Here is a 17,955-nt window from a genome sequence, read left to right on the forward strand (position 1 = left end):
AAATAATTAGTAACGTTAGTGTCATCGATACTATCGATGACAGACAGAACTAACGATAGTTAAATAAAGCAATTGCATGTTAGTTTTAATGCAGTTTGTAAGAAATATTGATATCGATAATATTGCTAGCACAGTTGCAATTATCGATAACAGAAAACAAATCGATTGTTAGTTTAATGCAGTTTGTAATATGCTTGACAGGCAATCGTTTATCGGTAATATTGCTAGCAAAATACATTTATTGATAGTTAGCTTAACAAATCTTTGCGCTTGGGTCACACTATCGTTTGTTAGGCAGCTTTTATGCACAATTAAACAGTTTAATAAGCTCACACACACACACACACACACACACACACATACACAATAAACATACATAAACTTACGCTCATGATTGTCTATTCACTATTAACTGCTATTTATGATTGTCTTATACTTAAACAACTTATTTAAAATACTTAACATATATTTATAACAAATTTTCAGCATAATAGATATATATATATATTATATTCCACTAATACTTATTAGCAGCATTATATTTATGTAGATTCTTTTAGACTATATACTTGTTTCGAAACCATCAATCAAAACTAACTGTTCATCATTACTTTTTGTATATACAAAAAAAAGAAACACAACACAATATATAAAAATCATAAGAACTCTTTAGATGTGGGTATGATAACCAAAACACGATTTACACAATTTAGAATCCATAATATTATATATAAATATATAGTATGCATATACACAAATACTTATTCAACATACATGAATTTAACTGTACTCGTGCATAACATAAAATTGATATTGAATGTATATGTATGTAATATTATTATATATTGTATTTGTATTTTTCTTGTACGTATTATATTAGTTTTTGGTTTTTTTGTTCAACACTCTTTTGCTCTTTCATCAAATTACCCAATCTAACAAATAAGAATTGATAAAGAAAACCCAACAACAGAACGCCGGCAAGCAATGGTATAACAGTTAATCTAAGCATAATAAAATACATGGCAATGCAAAAACAAAAATAAAAACAAAAATTCATGAAATTAAATAAAATGAATTGAAAAATCTGCTCAAATTTATGTTTTTTTCTTTCTCTTTTGGGAACAAGGCAAACTGAGTTGATTGAGCTATGTGCATCGCTTCTTTTGACTGTATGAGCAACAATAACTCAGCGCATATAAAAGCTATATATGCTATACTCACCAAAGTTTGAAAAATGTAATGCAATTCAATGATAGTTGAATATATATTTTATTTTTAATTGCATATTTTTGTTGATTACAATTTGTAGCTGAGTATTTTTTTCATATTTTTAGACAGTTAACATACATATAGATTTGTTTAAGGTACCCACAGTACGTATGCGTAATAATTTAAAAATTATTTGCTTTTGATATGCAATTGCTAAAAGAAAAAAAAAATTGGGCTACTTCTTTGGTTTTATTATTATTTTGTTGTTGTTGGGGCTAAAAGCGTAATTTGGTCAACTCAATGACGTGGCGGGATTCGCGTTTAGACGCCCAGCTCGCGACTGGGCGTGGTTGTGGCCATGTGTCCAGTATTACTCCCGGCAGGTGGCGCTGCCACCAAGCGTGGCATCAATTTGTTAAGCAGCGTGCGTATGGCAAATGTCACATCATGATTGACAAAGCAAAAGAGAAAGGAGACCACAAAGCCTTGCAGGCTAACCAATGCCACCGATAGCAACTGATAGAACGCATCCAGCTGTGAGCCCGCATCGGGTCTGTAGGGCAGCAGGAAATGTTGCAGGCCAAACAGTGGCACCAATATGATTGTGGCACGCACCGCTTTGCGTATGGCCAGCGGTGCTGGCTGCGCTGATTGTGGATGCAGCTTACGCACAATAACGCGCAGTACATTGATAAGAAAAACTGCCAGAGAGCGAGAGAGAGAGAGAGAGAGAGAGAGAGAGAGAGAGAGAGAGTAAGCGTAAGCATATTAAGCATATTAAGTATACGCACTGAAGCTGGCCAGCAGCGAGATCGTAATGGGCACGGAAAAGATCCAGAGATAGAAACTGTCATTGATCCAGCAGCTGTAAATTAAATAATTTATTTTATTTATTTTTATTGCTTTAATTTTTACTAATTTTTAAATTTATGCTAACTTTGATTTGATTAAAAACATTTGCTTTTATTTTATATGCAAATTAACTATGTTTAAATAATTTCTAAGCATAGCTGTGTATGTTAACAATTAATAATAATATTATTTTTATTTTAAAGCTGAACTAATAATTAAATTGCAATAATTTTTGGCTACATAATGAAGATTGGAAAATAATTAAATTAAATTAATCATACAAATTGCAAAAAAATAGCTCAAGCGTTTTTGAGAATTTCTAATTCAGCTTATAATTAAATAATTTACTGTAATTATAAATAAAACAAATATATTTTATTATATATAACTTTTTCTATTTGCACAGTTCTGTCTACTAGTTTTTTTTGAAGCGCAATTCAAATAATATATTTCAAGCAAAGCTCTAATAAATATTTTAAAGTACTCACTGTGCATTATCATTGCCAAAGTGTCGAGCAGCGCCATAGGCAGCTACTATGAGCACCGGCGACAGCCAGCTAAGCAGCTTAAACCAGCGCATTACAATCGTATCCTTGACGAAAACCTGCGAAAACGAAATGCAAAGGATTTAAAGCAATTTACATGTGAATGGCAGCAACTTGGCGAAACTTGCCACAACTAAAACCAAATGCAGATGCAAACCCTCGCAGAACATCCAGAAATAGTTGACCAGCATAAAATAGTGCACAACCAAATGCAAAGCAATGCACCAGAGCTTAAGGAGTGAGAGCACAAATTAAATTCATGACAGCCAAGTTAGTTGAACTAAAGAACTTACAGGATTTTCGGCTATAATATCGGAATGCTCGACAACCAAGCGATACCAAAGTATCCAAGCCAAGCAGCTAAATGCAAGCGAGACAAACAAATGCACATGTATGCGTATTCTAGTGCAGCGCAAGGATCTAGCAGCAGAAATTATATAAATTAACTTCAATTGTAGTAAACACTTGTAACTTACTTGAAGCCCAGAAATATAATTATGGACAGCAGCAGTGCCAGCAAGGACAATGCATAGCCTCTAACATACAGCTCATTGACTAGTTGACGAAACTGCAAATATACAACGTTGCGTATACGCATTATACAATTGAATTTCACGCTGTACGCACCTCCAAATCAGGTGTGTCCACACAGTTGGTATAGTTTGACCAGATTTTGTTTGATTCTGGGTGACGAAGCCACGAGCCATTGCTAAGGCAGCTGAAAAAATTAATTTAATATTTTTAAAATTTATTGTGTGCAGCATAAAGTTGAAATAAATATTGAGAGATTTCGAAATCATACTAATTTAAATTATGCTGTACTTCACTTAAGCACTATCTAATTTATTTTATTGTTGCTTATATTAAATATGTTACTTTTGGCATATAGTTAAATATTATTAAATTTTTCAAATTGTGAAATTGAATTAAAAACTTAATAAAATATTCCTTGTAATTCAACAGCTATGCAATAAAAACAATAAAGTAAGCAAATAGCTTAATAAACGCATTATTATCTGAGTAACTGTAGCTAAAATTAAAACGCGCTTTCAGCCCCAAGTCAGAGCTGCTAAACTAATTGAAACTATTGTATTTGCTTACGGCGAGAACCTTTTGCCTGTCTGGCTGTCTACTCAATGATTGGCTTTGCCTTTGGCCTTATTTTGCATTTAACTCACGTTTTGCGTGCCAAAAATCTGGCATTGAACCCCTCAACAAAGTTGGGACAACGTTGACTCAAGACAGTGCCGGCGGGTGTGGGCGGCCAGCAGAGATAACCATCGAAATTTGTGGGGCAGTAGAGACCCGAAGCGCGACCAGCAGCGCTCGCATTACTGTTGGCCAATTGATTTGTGGCCATTGTTGCATACAGCTCCTGCTCACTGGCCGACAGCTCATCGATGTCCTGCATATCAATGCTGCCCTCATTGAGCACAGCATCCTCCAAAAAAGTCGGCAACGTATAGTTGGTAGACAAAAGTTCATCTATGCGCAGCAGCCGCCGCAGTTAATGCCAAAAATAAACTCAACTGCCTTTTATTATATATAGAGCTAGACATATTTACCTGTTGCTAGTCCCGGCGGTGTGTAATTTCGATAACGATTGATGCATTCAAGATATAAATGCCGCACAAAGGCGAGCAAATTATCCTGCGGCTCCGGCACGGACATTTTTACGTGCAAGCTACAGTTTCAACTCCAGTGGGCTGTAAGCAAAAAGCCAAAAGAAAGAGAGAGCGAGCGCCCATTGTTTGTTGTTAACCAAGAAAATCAATTTCATAAGAATTTCATTTTGTTTTTGTGCGGCAATTTCAATTACATTACAAAATAAATAAATAGACTTGGATTTGAAAACTAGCAGACAATTTAATAAATACATTTATTTTATTTGTGGCTCAGCAGTTGTTGGCATTTTATTATATTAAATATTTATTAAAATTATTTTATTAAAGTTATGGCTAATTTTTGAATTTTGTGCTACTTTTCATAGCCATTAAGTTTTGTTTTATATTTAATACCCAAACTGCTTTACTTGTCTTGCTCTGGAATTTTATTCTCTTTTACATTTATTTTATTTAAGGCTCAGCATTTGTTGGCTTTGTTTTGATTTCAATAATTAAAATTTAATCATTGGAAATTTCAACTTGCTTTAGTTATGGCTAATTTTTGAGTTTTGTTCTACTCTTCATAACCATTGAACATTGTTTTATATTTAATACTCAAGCTTTTAATCTTAGTTGCTTTACTTGTGTCTTACGCGGAATTAGAATTTTATTCATACATTTATTTTATTAATTTGTTTTCGTTCCTTGTTCTAATTTTCATAGCTCTTGAGTATAAAATCTGCGTATTTACTTTACTTCTCGCTCGATTTTAGTGACTTGTTCAACTTTTGCTAACCATTGTTCTAATTACTTGCATATTGTTCTGCCCCAAGCTACTTCATTGCATTTACACACACACACGCTGAAGCTTTTGTTTAGCTTCAAGTCCCCATGGGCATTAATTGCAACTGGCTGGCTGGCTGGCCCTTGGGGCATGTGTCCTTACAGTAAAACGCATTCAAATAAATCGCTTTATCGTCTAATTAATGAAAAGCGTTCATTTCAGTGGAGCAATATTGTTGCTGTAATTGTATTGAAAGCAATGCAAGTCTTACATGCGCTTTTAATTACCTACCACACACGCTTACACACACACACACACGCACACACACACATGCATAAAAAGTTAACAACAGCAACCGAGCATATGCTTCAGTGCACTGCGCTATATTTTGTCGTCGTTTTTGCGCTGCCTAAACTTTGTTATATTTTTAATCAAAACTCATTCCACTTGATTGAGTTTTTTACACTAACATGCCACTAGGCTCTGCTCATAGTTCATATATATGCATATATGGCCCATGTATATATATTTTACATTTGTATGCGAGTGTGGAGCAGTTGCAAAAATATGAGAAACTTTGTAAACTGGCTTACAAGGCGGATGCTTAATATCGCTAGCAAGCATTGCAGCAGGCATTAAATAAAGATTAATAATTATTATACAATTTAAATTAAGTTTATATAAGTCATAAGAAGTTAAGTTTGGAATTTAGTTGTTAATAAAAATAATTTTAAGCTTGCAGCATTTTAATTTATTTAAAGTTTAATTCCAATTTTTGTTATGCATATTTTAATGAAATAATTTTATTGGCTGAAATTTAAATTCAGATAAAAAAGAATCTTCAAAGATCTCTTAACAACTTTGCTTATGATTAAATATATAACTAATTTATTTTATTGAATTTTATTTTATTTTATTTAATTATTTATTTAAGTCTGCATTATTTTATGCACTAAGTGATTTATTTTAAAATCAAGCAGCGACTGATTACTATGAAATTTGATTTATTATGAATTAAAACCACAGCGAAAACATTGTTAATCAAATAGTTAGCCATATTGTTGCTATACGTGCATGCGGTGAAGCTTGTTTGGCTTTTAATTGCATTACATTATGCGCTAAATTCAATTAAATGTTGTCATAGTAAATATTACGCATACGTCATGTGAGCACACACGCGACACAGTGCATGCTTATTAATTAATTATGAATATTAAAACGCAAGTTTAAAGCAAGTTGTAAAGTTGAAGCAGCAGCGTTGAGTCTTACACTGAGTTCTAGAAATGCGGCTCACGAGGCGCATACTTAATAAGCGTGCAGAACTGAGCGCTGTACATTTTTAAAGCTACGGCCTAGTACTGTTATAATATTATGATTAATGCTAAACATGAAAATTTCTTGTTGTTCTAGACAAAATATTTGCCTAAATGAAATTGATGTTGGAAATTTATGCGAACGTCGAAAAGTAAATGAAATATAGTATATTGATGGTAGGCTAATACAATTATGAGCATGAGAGTACGCTTGCATGCAGAATGTGTGGTTGTATGTGTGTGTGTGTGTGTGTGTGTGTGTGGGGGGTGTGGGCGTGGCATGTGGTTAATGATGCTGCCGCGCGCGCAATAAGAAAAAAAATACACACAAAAGTTTATGTTAGGTATGTAATATATTTTTTTTTTTTTGAGCGCAATTATAATAATAAATGAGTTTTGCTTTTGCTAATGTTGCTAAGTAAATTTTGTGTGTGTGTGTGTGTAGTATAATTAGTTAGTTATATGTTTATATTGTGCGCGACAAATTTGTTGCAAATAAATAAATAAACAATTTGCTTTAATAAAGCTGTTAGCTTTGGATTTTTTGCTGCTATTACAACAATGTGTATTTGTTAGTTGTTTAGTTAAATAAAAAAATAAATAAATATTTGCGCATTTAGTTTTTTTTTTAAATTTTATTGGCTGCCTGCTGTTTGTTAATTGTTAGTAAATAAATAAATTTAAAACAGAATTATGCAAAATACTTCAATAAAATTGCTTGCTATGCAAGAAAGTGTATTTGCTAGTCGTGCTTAGTCAACGTTTTGCTTTTGGCAGTTGATTTAGCAAGTTAATTTGGCTGCTGTGTCAGCTAAATACAATTTTAGTTGCATGTTTATTAAATTTATGACCACAAACAGAAATTCTTTCAACACACATTTGATTGCATATAAATATTGTTTATACTTATGTTTTGAATTGCCGCACTCAAATCAAAAACACTTATAAATTATAGCATTTGTTTATGTCTATATTTCATATGTTTTTTGTTTAAATAACGCACTTTTTTTGGGCTGCGCCGCGCCTGTCGTTGGCTCATTTATTTATACAAATCGAATGGCGCCAAAAACATAAAACAAAACTTGAATAAAATAAAGCAAAAAACTATTTCTTTGCTTGGCCGTATTTTGTGGCAAGCGTAGACGTCCGTTAGCTAGCACAGGAACTTGACAAATGAGCCAATGTTGCATGAACTTGGCCAAGCAGGCACAGCAGCCAAAGCAAGCAGTGCAAACAGCATATAACGCACTGCTTGCTTTTCAACAGCAACAAGTGCGTTAGAACAGTTGGAACGAGCTGCGTTGCAAGAGTTTTAATATATTTATTTACAAAATGCGATACATTAAATTAATGTTTATTTTTTTTTTAATAATTTAATTTTTTCTTGAATATTTTGAAGCAATAAATGTTGCTTGTTGCATAGAGTGTGTAAACTGACAGCTTAAATTTATTACAGCTGCTAACAACAACTGTAGCACACCTCGTATAACAGTTTTGTATAGCAGAATTTTGCATTTAGTTCGTCACTCAGCATGAGGCGCATGCAGATGACTGAAGACCAGCTGCCATGACAGTTGGATAAATTGATAAAAATAAATTTAAATGTTGCTGCAGAAGCTTCACTCATGCGTTGAGTGAAAGAGCAATACTGTGTGTGAGAGAGAGAGAGAGAGAGAGAGCGAGAGAGTGAGAGCAGCCGCAACTCGTTTAACTGTAATGTCAAAATGCTCAGACAGCTGTTGTGGCTTATAGCCGGTGTGATTTAAGCCACGACACCGCTGAGAGTTGACCTTTTTGTCAGAGAGAGAAAGAGTGAGCAAGAGACAGAGAGAGAGAGAGAGAGAGAGAAAGAGACTAAATGATGCTATAGCTTAGCATATGTGTGATTGAAGCTCATTTTAAACATGCGCTGTCCTTAGATTACAAACTTATGAGCAACTTAATTTATTTTTATTTTAATTTAAAAAAATTGACTTAAAATTTTTGCCAACACAAATGTAATTTTATTTATTTGTATGTTTTGTAATTTTAAAACATTGATTAGAGTTCATTATTAAATTATAACTAGCTGCACTGCAATTGTATTAGAAATAATATAAAAATATAGCATAATTATTATTATTATTATAATAAATATTAAACTTTAGTAAGCAGCAGGCGCACAATAATTATATTAACTAATAACTAAGCAAAAATAATTGAAAATATTGCATAATTATTATTGTAAATAATTTAATAATAATTATAATAAATATTTAACTTAACTAAGCAAAAATATTTGAAAATATGATGACTATTTTTATAAATTATTTTAAAACAACATTAAAATAAAATAATATAAAATATGGTGTAATTATTGTAGTAAATAATTTAAAAAATTGAAGCAGGCGCACAATAATTATAATATTTAACTTAACAAAGCTGACTACTTTTATAAATTATTTTAAAATAATATACATTATAGCATAATTATTATTGTTCATAATTTAATAATAATAATTATAATAAATATTTAACCTAACTAAGCAAAATTTTTTTAAAATCCATGCAATAAACTTCAATAGATGCGCATTATATATCGATTATGTGCAAATTAATGCAAATATTTCAGCTGTGCGCTATAATTGAATTAATTAGTTAACATAATTGAAATTTAGCAGCGCTCATTGAATAAAAATGTGCAGCTTCAAGTTTGATTAGCTAAGCTGCAAAAGGAAGCAGCTGTATATGCATTTGATTAAACTTAATTTATATACTATATATTGCAGTGCTTGCTTATTATTATTATTTATTATAGCTGACATAATTGTGCTTGCTGAGAGTTTTTAAAAAATTGCACGTATAAGCGAAAGATAAGTTAAGCATACGCTGGCTGAGTTTAATGACGTTTAACGCGCTACAAAGTCTGCACTGACAATGGGCATCACGTGCAGCGATTAGAGGCGCCAGCAGGCAGTTAGCTTAGCATAGGTTATGTCACACACACACACAGAGAGAGAGAGTGCTGAGTGCTCATAAAAAGGCAATGCTAAGCTGTTTGCAAATCATTCAGTTGCATTGACAAGTTCAAGTCAAAGCTTAGCAATAACCAACATGACTGCTCTAAGTTTCTGCATATTAATTAGCGTTGCCTTGGCAGTGGCTGTGGCGCAATATTATGGTGACTCGTATGATGAGATTGCCAGCTATGCTGGTGGCTCACAGGTGGACTATCACTATGGCGACTATGCACCAGCTTATGCGCATGTGGGTCCCAGTCAAGCGGATTATGGTGTTAGCTATAAGGGAAAAGGCGCAGCGGGCTCTTATGCTTATGCCATGGCGGCGGGTAATAATGGAGCAAGAGCTATTGCCGAGGCACCTGGTCCAAGCTCCGGAAGTTCTGGCAGTTATGTGAAGCCACCAGCGCCCTACTATCCGGCTTATCCAACAATGGCGCCTTACACGACGCCAGCGCCGACTACAGCAGCGCCAACGACAGCGGCACCCACAACAGCTGCGCCGACTACAGCAGCACCCACGACAGCTGCTCCGACTACAGAGGCACCAACTACAGCTGCTCCGACTACAGAGGCGCCTACTACAGCAGCGCCAACGACAGAGGCTCCAACGACAGAGGCTCCAACGACAGAGGCACCAACTACAGCTGCTCCGACTACAGAAGCTCCCACTACAGCTGCTCCCACTACCGAAGCTCCCACTACAGCTGCTCCCACTACCGAAGCTCCCACTACAGCTGCTCCCACTACCGAAGCTCCCACTACAGCTGCTCCCACTACCGAAGCTCCCACTACAGCTGCTCCCACTACAGTTGCTCCAACAACTGCCGCTCCAAGCACTGTAAGTATCACTTGCTTACATAGTTAACGCTCGCTAACATTTTTCTATGCTTTCTTTGCTTTCACAGGGCGCTGGCATTGTCATTGAAATCGTTGCCGGCAGCGGCATTTCACTCTTCTCGCTTGGACTCAATCCTGGTGGCAGTTGTGCTGCTGCTGATCTTGTGGAGATTACCATAGCGCGTAGTGCCGCTGTTGTCTTCAAGCTTGTCGGCTGTCCCGTTTAAAGTATTACGTATACGTTATATGCATATTTTTAACTAACAGGCACTTTTTTGTTCTAAACTTACTCACAGCAAAATAAAATTTAATAGCAATGCATATCATATTGTTGTTGTTGTTGTTGTTGTTGCTTCCGTTGCTTAAACAATGCCTGCGAGAACAAAGCGACAATCCTTTTTATTGGCGTAGGGCTCTGCGTCTATTTCGTTGCGGAAATTAACAAAGAGGCACAGCGGTCCGGCGGTCCGGCGGCCCGGCGGCTACAAAACATTAAATGACAACAAATATTGTCATTTATATTCAAATTGTTGTATGATTTACACTTTTTGCTTTTAAATTGCTTGCCTCATTAAACTGTCAGCGCTAAAATTTGTGTTTACAACATAAACAAGACAATTTTATATTGATTCTGATTTTTTTGACAGCGCGCCTAAATTTATGACTTGCTTACGTGCTGCACACAAAATCAACATAAGTTTTGGTCTATAAAAAAAATAAAATATAAGCAGCAGCATTTAGTTGTGCAGAGCAAAGCAGCACACGTTAATTAGTTCCACGAATCGTTAGGCTAATTGAAAAAGTTGACAAATCCCACTCAATGTCAAAGTTTGCACGCCTAGAGCAATTAAATGTCATTTGAAAGTTACTTTGATATTTGAATTGGCTGCAAGCTGAATTTAAAAAGGACAACAGCAGCAAATTGCTTTTGCACTGCCAAATTTAAAGCTGGCCAAAAGCTGATAGGCCTGGTCCATTGTTGCTGCTCGAGCATGTGAGCATAAGCTGCAGGCACATAAATCAGCTGCCCCAGCTGCTGCTGCTGCTGCTCTTAGCTGAGGCAAATTGAAGTGGCGCTTTATGCTTGCAAATATTTGATTTAAATTCTTTGAGGCTTGTTGTATTTTTTTTTTTCGGTAGGCCCAAAACATAAATCAATGTAAAGCGTGTGGGCGTGTGCGCTCAAATTTGATTTCATTGATATTTATGGTCGTAAAATGGGCTTAAAATATTGCGTATACGCCGCCACGTATTGTTTATAATTAACAGACGCGCTCGCCACAATCAACGAAATCAGCATTAATCTAAAATGCGAGCAAACAACAATGTGTTTATTATTATTATTCTTATAGATTTAGCCATGTTTGCTGAACTTGCTCACATCAATTGACGCCAGCTGCTGGCTCTAAATTGCTGCCTTATTGTCTACGAGTCGAGCATGGAGAGCTGCTCGCTCGCCTGCTCATGCATTGGAAATTTTGTTTACGAGCAGAAGTAGCATAAACAGCATGTGAGTACTCATTGTGAATTTAAATTGCCAGCGCGCTCGAGATTGATTTACTTGATGCCAGCATATGCCAAATATCAGGTAGCATTTGTATATTAATTGGTTTTTAATTGTTAGGCACAAGCGTTAAGTTAATTACTGCATAATTACATTGGCAAATTGCATAAATATGCTAAGCAACTTTTTATAAATGAGTTAAAGCAAAAATGTGCGCTTAACAACATAGCAATTAAGCTAATTAACTAATTACTTTGTAATTACATTTTTTATTATTATTATAATATGTTTGATTTTATTGTATTTATTGCTTTAGCTGCGCTTTTTATAAGTATAGCAAATAATTAATTTTTATTTACTAATTATATGTTTATTAGCATTTAATTGTTATTTATTTATTTAATGTTTATTATAAACAGTCGACGATAAACGAAAAAAATTACAAAAAATATTTAAAATTAAATTTAAAAGTATTTAAAACTATGTTTTTTTATTTGATTTGTTATTTTGTTTTCAAGTATTATTTATTATAATTTTGAAAAGTCAATTTATTGCTGCTGCTACTTAGTTAAGCTAATTAAAATATAATAAAAATATTTATTTAATTAAGTATTAAATACTTATAAGCCAATTAACTGCAATACAAGTTTTAAGCTTAGCTCATTTACTAATTGTGTGTAATTTTTTTTTTTAACAACGGAACTAATTGCCAATCGCCTAGAATTTAATGCGCCTAACTTCAACTTATTAGTACTTATACCAATTAGCTACGTAATTAGACTAAGTACTTGAGTAATTATAAATAAAAATTGTAGATAGCTTAGGGCTAAGCGGCAACTGTTCAGCACTTCAATTGGCTGACAGTTCCACTTTAATTTATTATAAGCTAAGCAAATGTTACACACACACACACAGCGCGTGTGTGTGTTTACTGTTGTAATGCGGCATAATATGCTAAATTAATCAAAAGGCAGCAACTTTGACAGCTCATACAGTGGGCGGCAAGTTGAACGTAACAAAATTATATATACATGAAGCTCACAATTACCGAAATAAAAAAAAAACATAACTTTCTTGTTGTTGTGCTAATGTAAAATGCACAACTGTTGTTGTCATGAAATTCAATCCAGTGTCCATTTTTTTAGGCTGCTGAGCAGTTTCTTTTTTGTTGCTGTTTGTTCTTCATTTTTTTAATGCATAAACATATATATATATATATATATTTTTTTTTTAGCATGCGCCTAAGCTGCGGCTGTAGCAACAATTGCACTTGCTACAAATTATGCTATTAAAGTAGAAGCTATGAGAAGCTGCTGTAAGTAGCAAACTAACTCAAACAGCAAACAGTTGTGGGCTACTATAAAGTTTATGTAGTGTCAGTGTTGTCGCTTTGTCTGAATTATGGCTAGATTTGTAGCCAACAAAATGGCTGTAGTCGGTAGAAATTTGCTACTTTTCCAACCTTTTTCTTTTAGTTGCATAAACTTATTTTTAGACTTCTTTTATTTTATTTTTTTTTTTTATATTGATTTGCAATTTCAACAAGATTTTAGTTTGATATAAATAATATTTTATTATTTTAATATTATAGAATTTAATGAGCATATTTATTGATAACAAATTTAAGCTAAAAAAATCTTTTAAGGTAACAAATCAACTAAAATAGCAAATATATAATTTGATCTGTTTTTGGCTTCTTTAAGACTAAGCTTTGTTTTTAGTGGCAACACTGTTAGATATTCTACAGTATATAATATATATAGCCTGTCAAATTTGTTGTCTGGGCAACCAAACAAAATGGATTTTCTGCTCTTGAGCTCTAGTGTAGTGTAAAGATATTTTGAGTGGTTTAGTTTAGGTTTTATTTCAATAAAGATATTTATTTATTTATGTTCGCAACTGAAGTGCAGTTTACTTTACTTGTTTTCTTTTAAACAAACAGCAAGCGAAAGAAAGAAAGAGAGAGAGAGAGAGAGAGAGAGAGAGAGAGCAAAGCAATTTTGCTGTACTAGCAGCATGTAGCACAGTGTAATTACACACAGCTTCTATTTTCGTATACGCAATTTTCGTGTCGTTTACCAATTAGGCAGCTCCTTTAGCTTTACGCTTTAACAACCTGTTGCGTTGCCTATTTTCTTTTGCTATGTATGTGTGTGTGTGTGTGTTGACTAAGCAAATGTTTGCATGTGTTTGTGTTTGTTTGCACACAACATTTTAATGAGCAGTGTCAGTTTAACTTTGTCATTTGGGCTGCGACACGTGTGTGGGCAAACGAAAAAAAAACAGCAGCAAATCATTTGTCAGCATATTGAATTGAAATTGAAATGGTCTATACTATGGCTATATAATAGATATATGCGTTTGATTTGCAACAATAAAACGATTGTCTGCAGCCAAAGTGACAAATTGATTTTGTTTTGTTGTCACTTGAAGCAAATAAGAGCAAAAGAGCAATGCACTTGGCAAATAAAATGTTGCAAATCAATAAATTAAATAAGTAATAAAAATAAATTAGAGCAATATATGAGCAACAAAGCTGTATTAATAAAATTATGCAAGTAGTTTACAAATAGTTAATAAAGTAATGAAGAAAGTAAATGTTATAATATTAAATTTAAATGCATCAAATCATAGGCAATTTAATAATATAATATTTAAGCTAGTATTTTAAAAATTAGTTGTACGCTTTAGTTAATTTAATTAATATAAAATTGAATTGGCTATAAGCTAAAACTTAAATGCTGCAATTTGTATAAATAATTTTAGTTCTCTAATTATAAATTATAGATTTTTAATATAGCTTAGATATATTGGGCATTTATAATTCATTGCTTTGAGTTGCAATATACTTGCAGTTTATTTTTATTTATTTAAATGCTATTAACTTGTTGTTTTCGTCTGTGTAGCAAGTAAATTGAATATTGAATTTACCTGCAGCACTGATGAGAGACAAAGGCTAACAGACTAGACCCGCCCTGCATACATATATGTAATATAGAAAGTGTCACTGTTGAGCCATAAGCCTTACACAATTACAAGATGTTTGCCTGCAGCACGTAATAGAACTACGACAAGTGGGTTGGGGTGGCTGCGGTGGGGTGGTGTAGCAAGAAATATTTGTTTTGTGCGCTTTCGTATGCCCGCTGGCATAATGAGACAATATTTAAGCGAGAGAGAGAGAGGCGCTGCGGGGAGTAACACTGTAAGCTAATCGAATCAGCAACCGCATGCTGAACAGCTTGGGTCAACATTGCGTATACGCAATAAAAAAAATACTACTTTCAAGCCTACAACACACAAGCAGCCACAGCATTTTTTTTATAGAAAAAAAAGCAGTCGCCATCCACTGAATAAATCATAAATGCATTGACGTATTTGCATTGCAAAAAAAAAAAAAAAATAACATTTGTGATACAAGCTGAACCGGAAATTGTAAAATCTAACGCCACGGCACGGCAATGAAATTTCCTGCATTTAAAGCAAGATTTATTTTAGATATGTAATTCTCTTTTTAGGCAAACGCCGCCATAAAGCCAAGCATTAACTATTTATACACAAATGTGTGTGTGTGCAAAAACCGAAAAATATTTATTTAAGTTTTTCTTCGCTCACCTTGCTTGGGGCCATCTGCACTTTGCTCACGTTTAGCGCAAAAATTTTTTTTTTTTTTGTTGTTTACACAAAAAAAAAAACTTTGCTTGAGGTTAATATACTTTTGTTTAGTTGGCGCCAAAAGTTCACAGTTTAAACAAAAATGATTTTACGAAAACAACAGCAATTTTACAATATTTATAAATTTAACTGTTGCTAGTTGAAGCGTAGCGAGGACTGCTCGCTGCAGCTTCCAGCTGCCAAATGAAATGAAAATATATGCGCAACTGCTTTATCCTGCCGCACCGCATAAAGCAAGCAGTGCAAATAACTGTTATACGCGCCGAGCAGCCTGCTTGGCTACACTAAACAAAAACAAATATAGACAAATGTTTCAATATACAAAATTTATTGTTTACAATTAGCCAAACATTTTGCTTGTTTTTTTCAAACAGGCAGAAGCGCAAAGTTAAGAAATTCATTTTGCTACAATTTTTGTTGTTTTTCTTTTTAAAAGATTCTTAATAATTTTTTTTATATATTTTTTATCAATTTTAATGAGCTAAATATTATGTTTGTTATTACAAACCAGCTACAGCAATAAAATATTACTTAGAGACACGCACGCAACTGTAATTGTTTATAAAAAAATGTTTACCGTTAACTGTCACGTTCTATTGTGTAACTTTAATCAGCAAAAGCATTTGAAAGAGTTTATTGGCTTTGGCTTTGCTGCGAACAACACAGAATATTTGGCTAAGTGCTTAGCAAGCAGTGCATAATAGTCAAGCAGTGCATAATAGTCAAGCAGTGCAAAAGTATAGCGCGCTTCAATTTGAATTGCTATGCAGCCAACGCTGCAATTAAATGAAAAATAAAATAAAAATTTGAGCATATTAAAAATACTTCAAATTGAAAACAAAATTTGTTTTTCTATTTATTTGTAACTCGCTGAACTGTAGCTCTTAAGCAGCAACCGCTTATAGCTGTGGCTTGGCTTTTGTATTTTTATATCACTGCTCAGCTCTTTGTTTGCCATTGAGAACAAAAGCCTGCGTGTTGTTGCGTGTGTCTGCAAGCCGAAGACTGCATTAATAATCAATAGCTTGGGTAAGCTGGCGTTTAAGCTTACAGTCGTCGCGTCGCCGTAGCGCAGGGCACGTAAATGGGCAGACAATTAGATAAATCGTTGGCGGCGGCGTCTTGAGAAGATTTCTTCGTTCATATATAAGCATTGGTTGCTCTGGCGTTTAGGCATATTAGTTTGCCAGCATCGTTTTTAACATGTGCACAATATTCATTTTGCTAGCCCTAACTGCAAGTTGGTTGCCAGCTCAAGCGCAACGCTGTCTGGATTATGAGAATCCACCGCCGTCCAACTATAGATCCTGTGGTCCTGCCGTCTGCGCCACCAATGGCTATTGCTATCGCTTATATGCAAGTGCCTGTGCTCTAAATTCGCATAACTTGCAGCTCATTTTTGCTGGACAGTGTGGTGAGCTTTTAGCAATTTTTAGCATTTACATAGATTTTACTTTTATGTTTTTTTTAGAACTTGTGCAAGCCGAGCTTCATCATTGTCTGCAAACGGAGCCCTATTCCTATGACTTGCCCTACTATGCGCCTGACTATCAAACACCTTACGGCTATGGTGAACTGGCAGCCTCTACTTCTTATGCTGCGCCTTATAATCCTTATCCTCAGTACAACACACAACGTTCGTATGCACATGTGGGCTATATGAATCCTAGACCGGAGAGTCCTAGAAGCTACAATCGCTATGCTGGCATGAGAGAATATCTTTATAGACCACCCACTACTCGACCACCAACTTATATATCGCCGACTTATGCACCACAAACGAATCGAAAGCCAACGTATATATATCCAACTAATGCACCAGCAACTACTCGAACAACAACAACGTATATATATCCGACTTCTGTATCAACAACAAGTGCTCCAGTAACATCTGCTCCAGTGACAGCTACTCCAACTACAACGACATCGACTACAGCTGCGCCAACTACAACAACACCAACTACAACTTCACCTACTACAACTTCACCTACTACAGTATCATCTACTATAACTTCTCCAACTACTACTTCACCAACTACAACTTCTCCAACTACAACGATACCAACTACAACTTTAGCTACTACAACTTCTCCTACAGCTTCACCAACTACAGCTTCACCAACTACTACTTCACCAACAACTATAGCTACTCCAACTACAGCTTCATCAACTACAGCTCCACCAACTACAACCTCACCTACTTCAACTTCTCCAACTACTACTTCATCAACAACTATAATTACTCCAACTACCACTTCAACAACAACTTTTTCAACTACAACATCACCAATAAGAACTACGCCAACTACAACTATGCCAACTACTCAATCCACTACATCTTCACCAACTACCACTTCACCAAATACCACATCACCTACAACCACTTCACCAACTACAACTCCACCAATAACAACTATGTCAACAACAACAGCACCTACTACAACTTCACCCACAACAATTACGAGCACCACTGCTACGCCCACTGCAGCTGCTTCCACCACAGCAGTTACTTCTACAACAGTTTTCTCAACAACTACTACACCAACAACAGTTTCAACAACATCAACAGCCAGCTCAACAATAGTGACTAGTAATTCAACAGCAACTACTATGCAAAATAATTCGACAACTGC

At 34.6% G+C, this 17,955-nt stretch overlaps 1 protein-coding gene across 1 annotated transcript; it reads right to left on the reverse strand.

Annotated features, from left to right (window-relative positions):
• Nucleotides 1-1,312: 1,312 nt before the first annotated feature.
• Nucleotides 1,313-4,287, reverse strand: LOC108605973 (calcitonin gene-related peptide type 1 receptor). Its single transcript, XM_017995795.1, has 9 exons — nucleotides 4,172-4,287; nucleotides 3,785-4,091; nucleotides 3,234-3,324; nucleotides 3,083-3,174; nucleotides 2,900-3,026; nucleotides 2,735-2,836; nucleotides 2,550-2,665; nucleotides 2,001-2,074; nucleotides 1,313-1,910 (listed from the first exon to the last, which is right to left on the reverse strand). The coding sequence occupies exons 1-9, from the start codon at nucleotides 4,275-4,277 to the stop codon at nucleotides 1,531-1,533; spliced, it is 1,395 nt and encodes a 464-aa protein (XP_017851284.1). The 5' UTR covers nucleotides 4,278-4,287; the 3' UTR covers nucleotides 1,313-1,530.
• Between the last annotated feature and the right edge of the window lie 13,668 nt (nucleotides 4,288-17,955).

This window comes from Drosophila busckii, chromosome X (genome assembly GCF_011750605.1).
Source record: "Drosophila busckii strain San Diego stock center, stock number 13000-0081.31 chromosome X, ASM1175060v1, whole genome shotgun sequence".
Classification (NCBI taxonomy): Eukaryota; Metazoa; Arthropoda; class Insecta; order Diptera; family Drosophilidae; genus Drosophila; species Drosophila busckii.

What these genes read in the sequence shown, in the direction of transcription:
- LOC108605973 (XM_017995795.1), bottom strand. Translation starts at nt 4,277, where the DNA reads ATGTCCGTGCCGGAGCCGCAGGATAATTTGCTCGCCTTTGTGCGGCAT. An exon ending in ACCGCCGGGACTAGCAACAG is followed by an intron (nt 4,092 to 4,171) that starts GTAAATATGTCT and finishes TGCTGCGCATAG; the next exon opens with ATGAACTTTTGTCTACCAAC. An exon ending in TGCATTTGGTTTTAGTTGTG is followed by an intron (nt 2,666 to 2,734) that starts GCAAGTTTCGCC and finishes TCGTTTTCGCAG; the next exon opens with GTTTTCGTCAAGGATACGAT.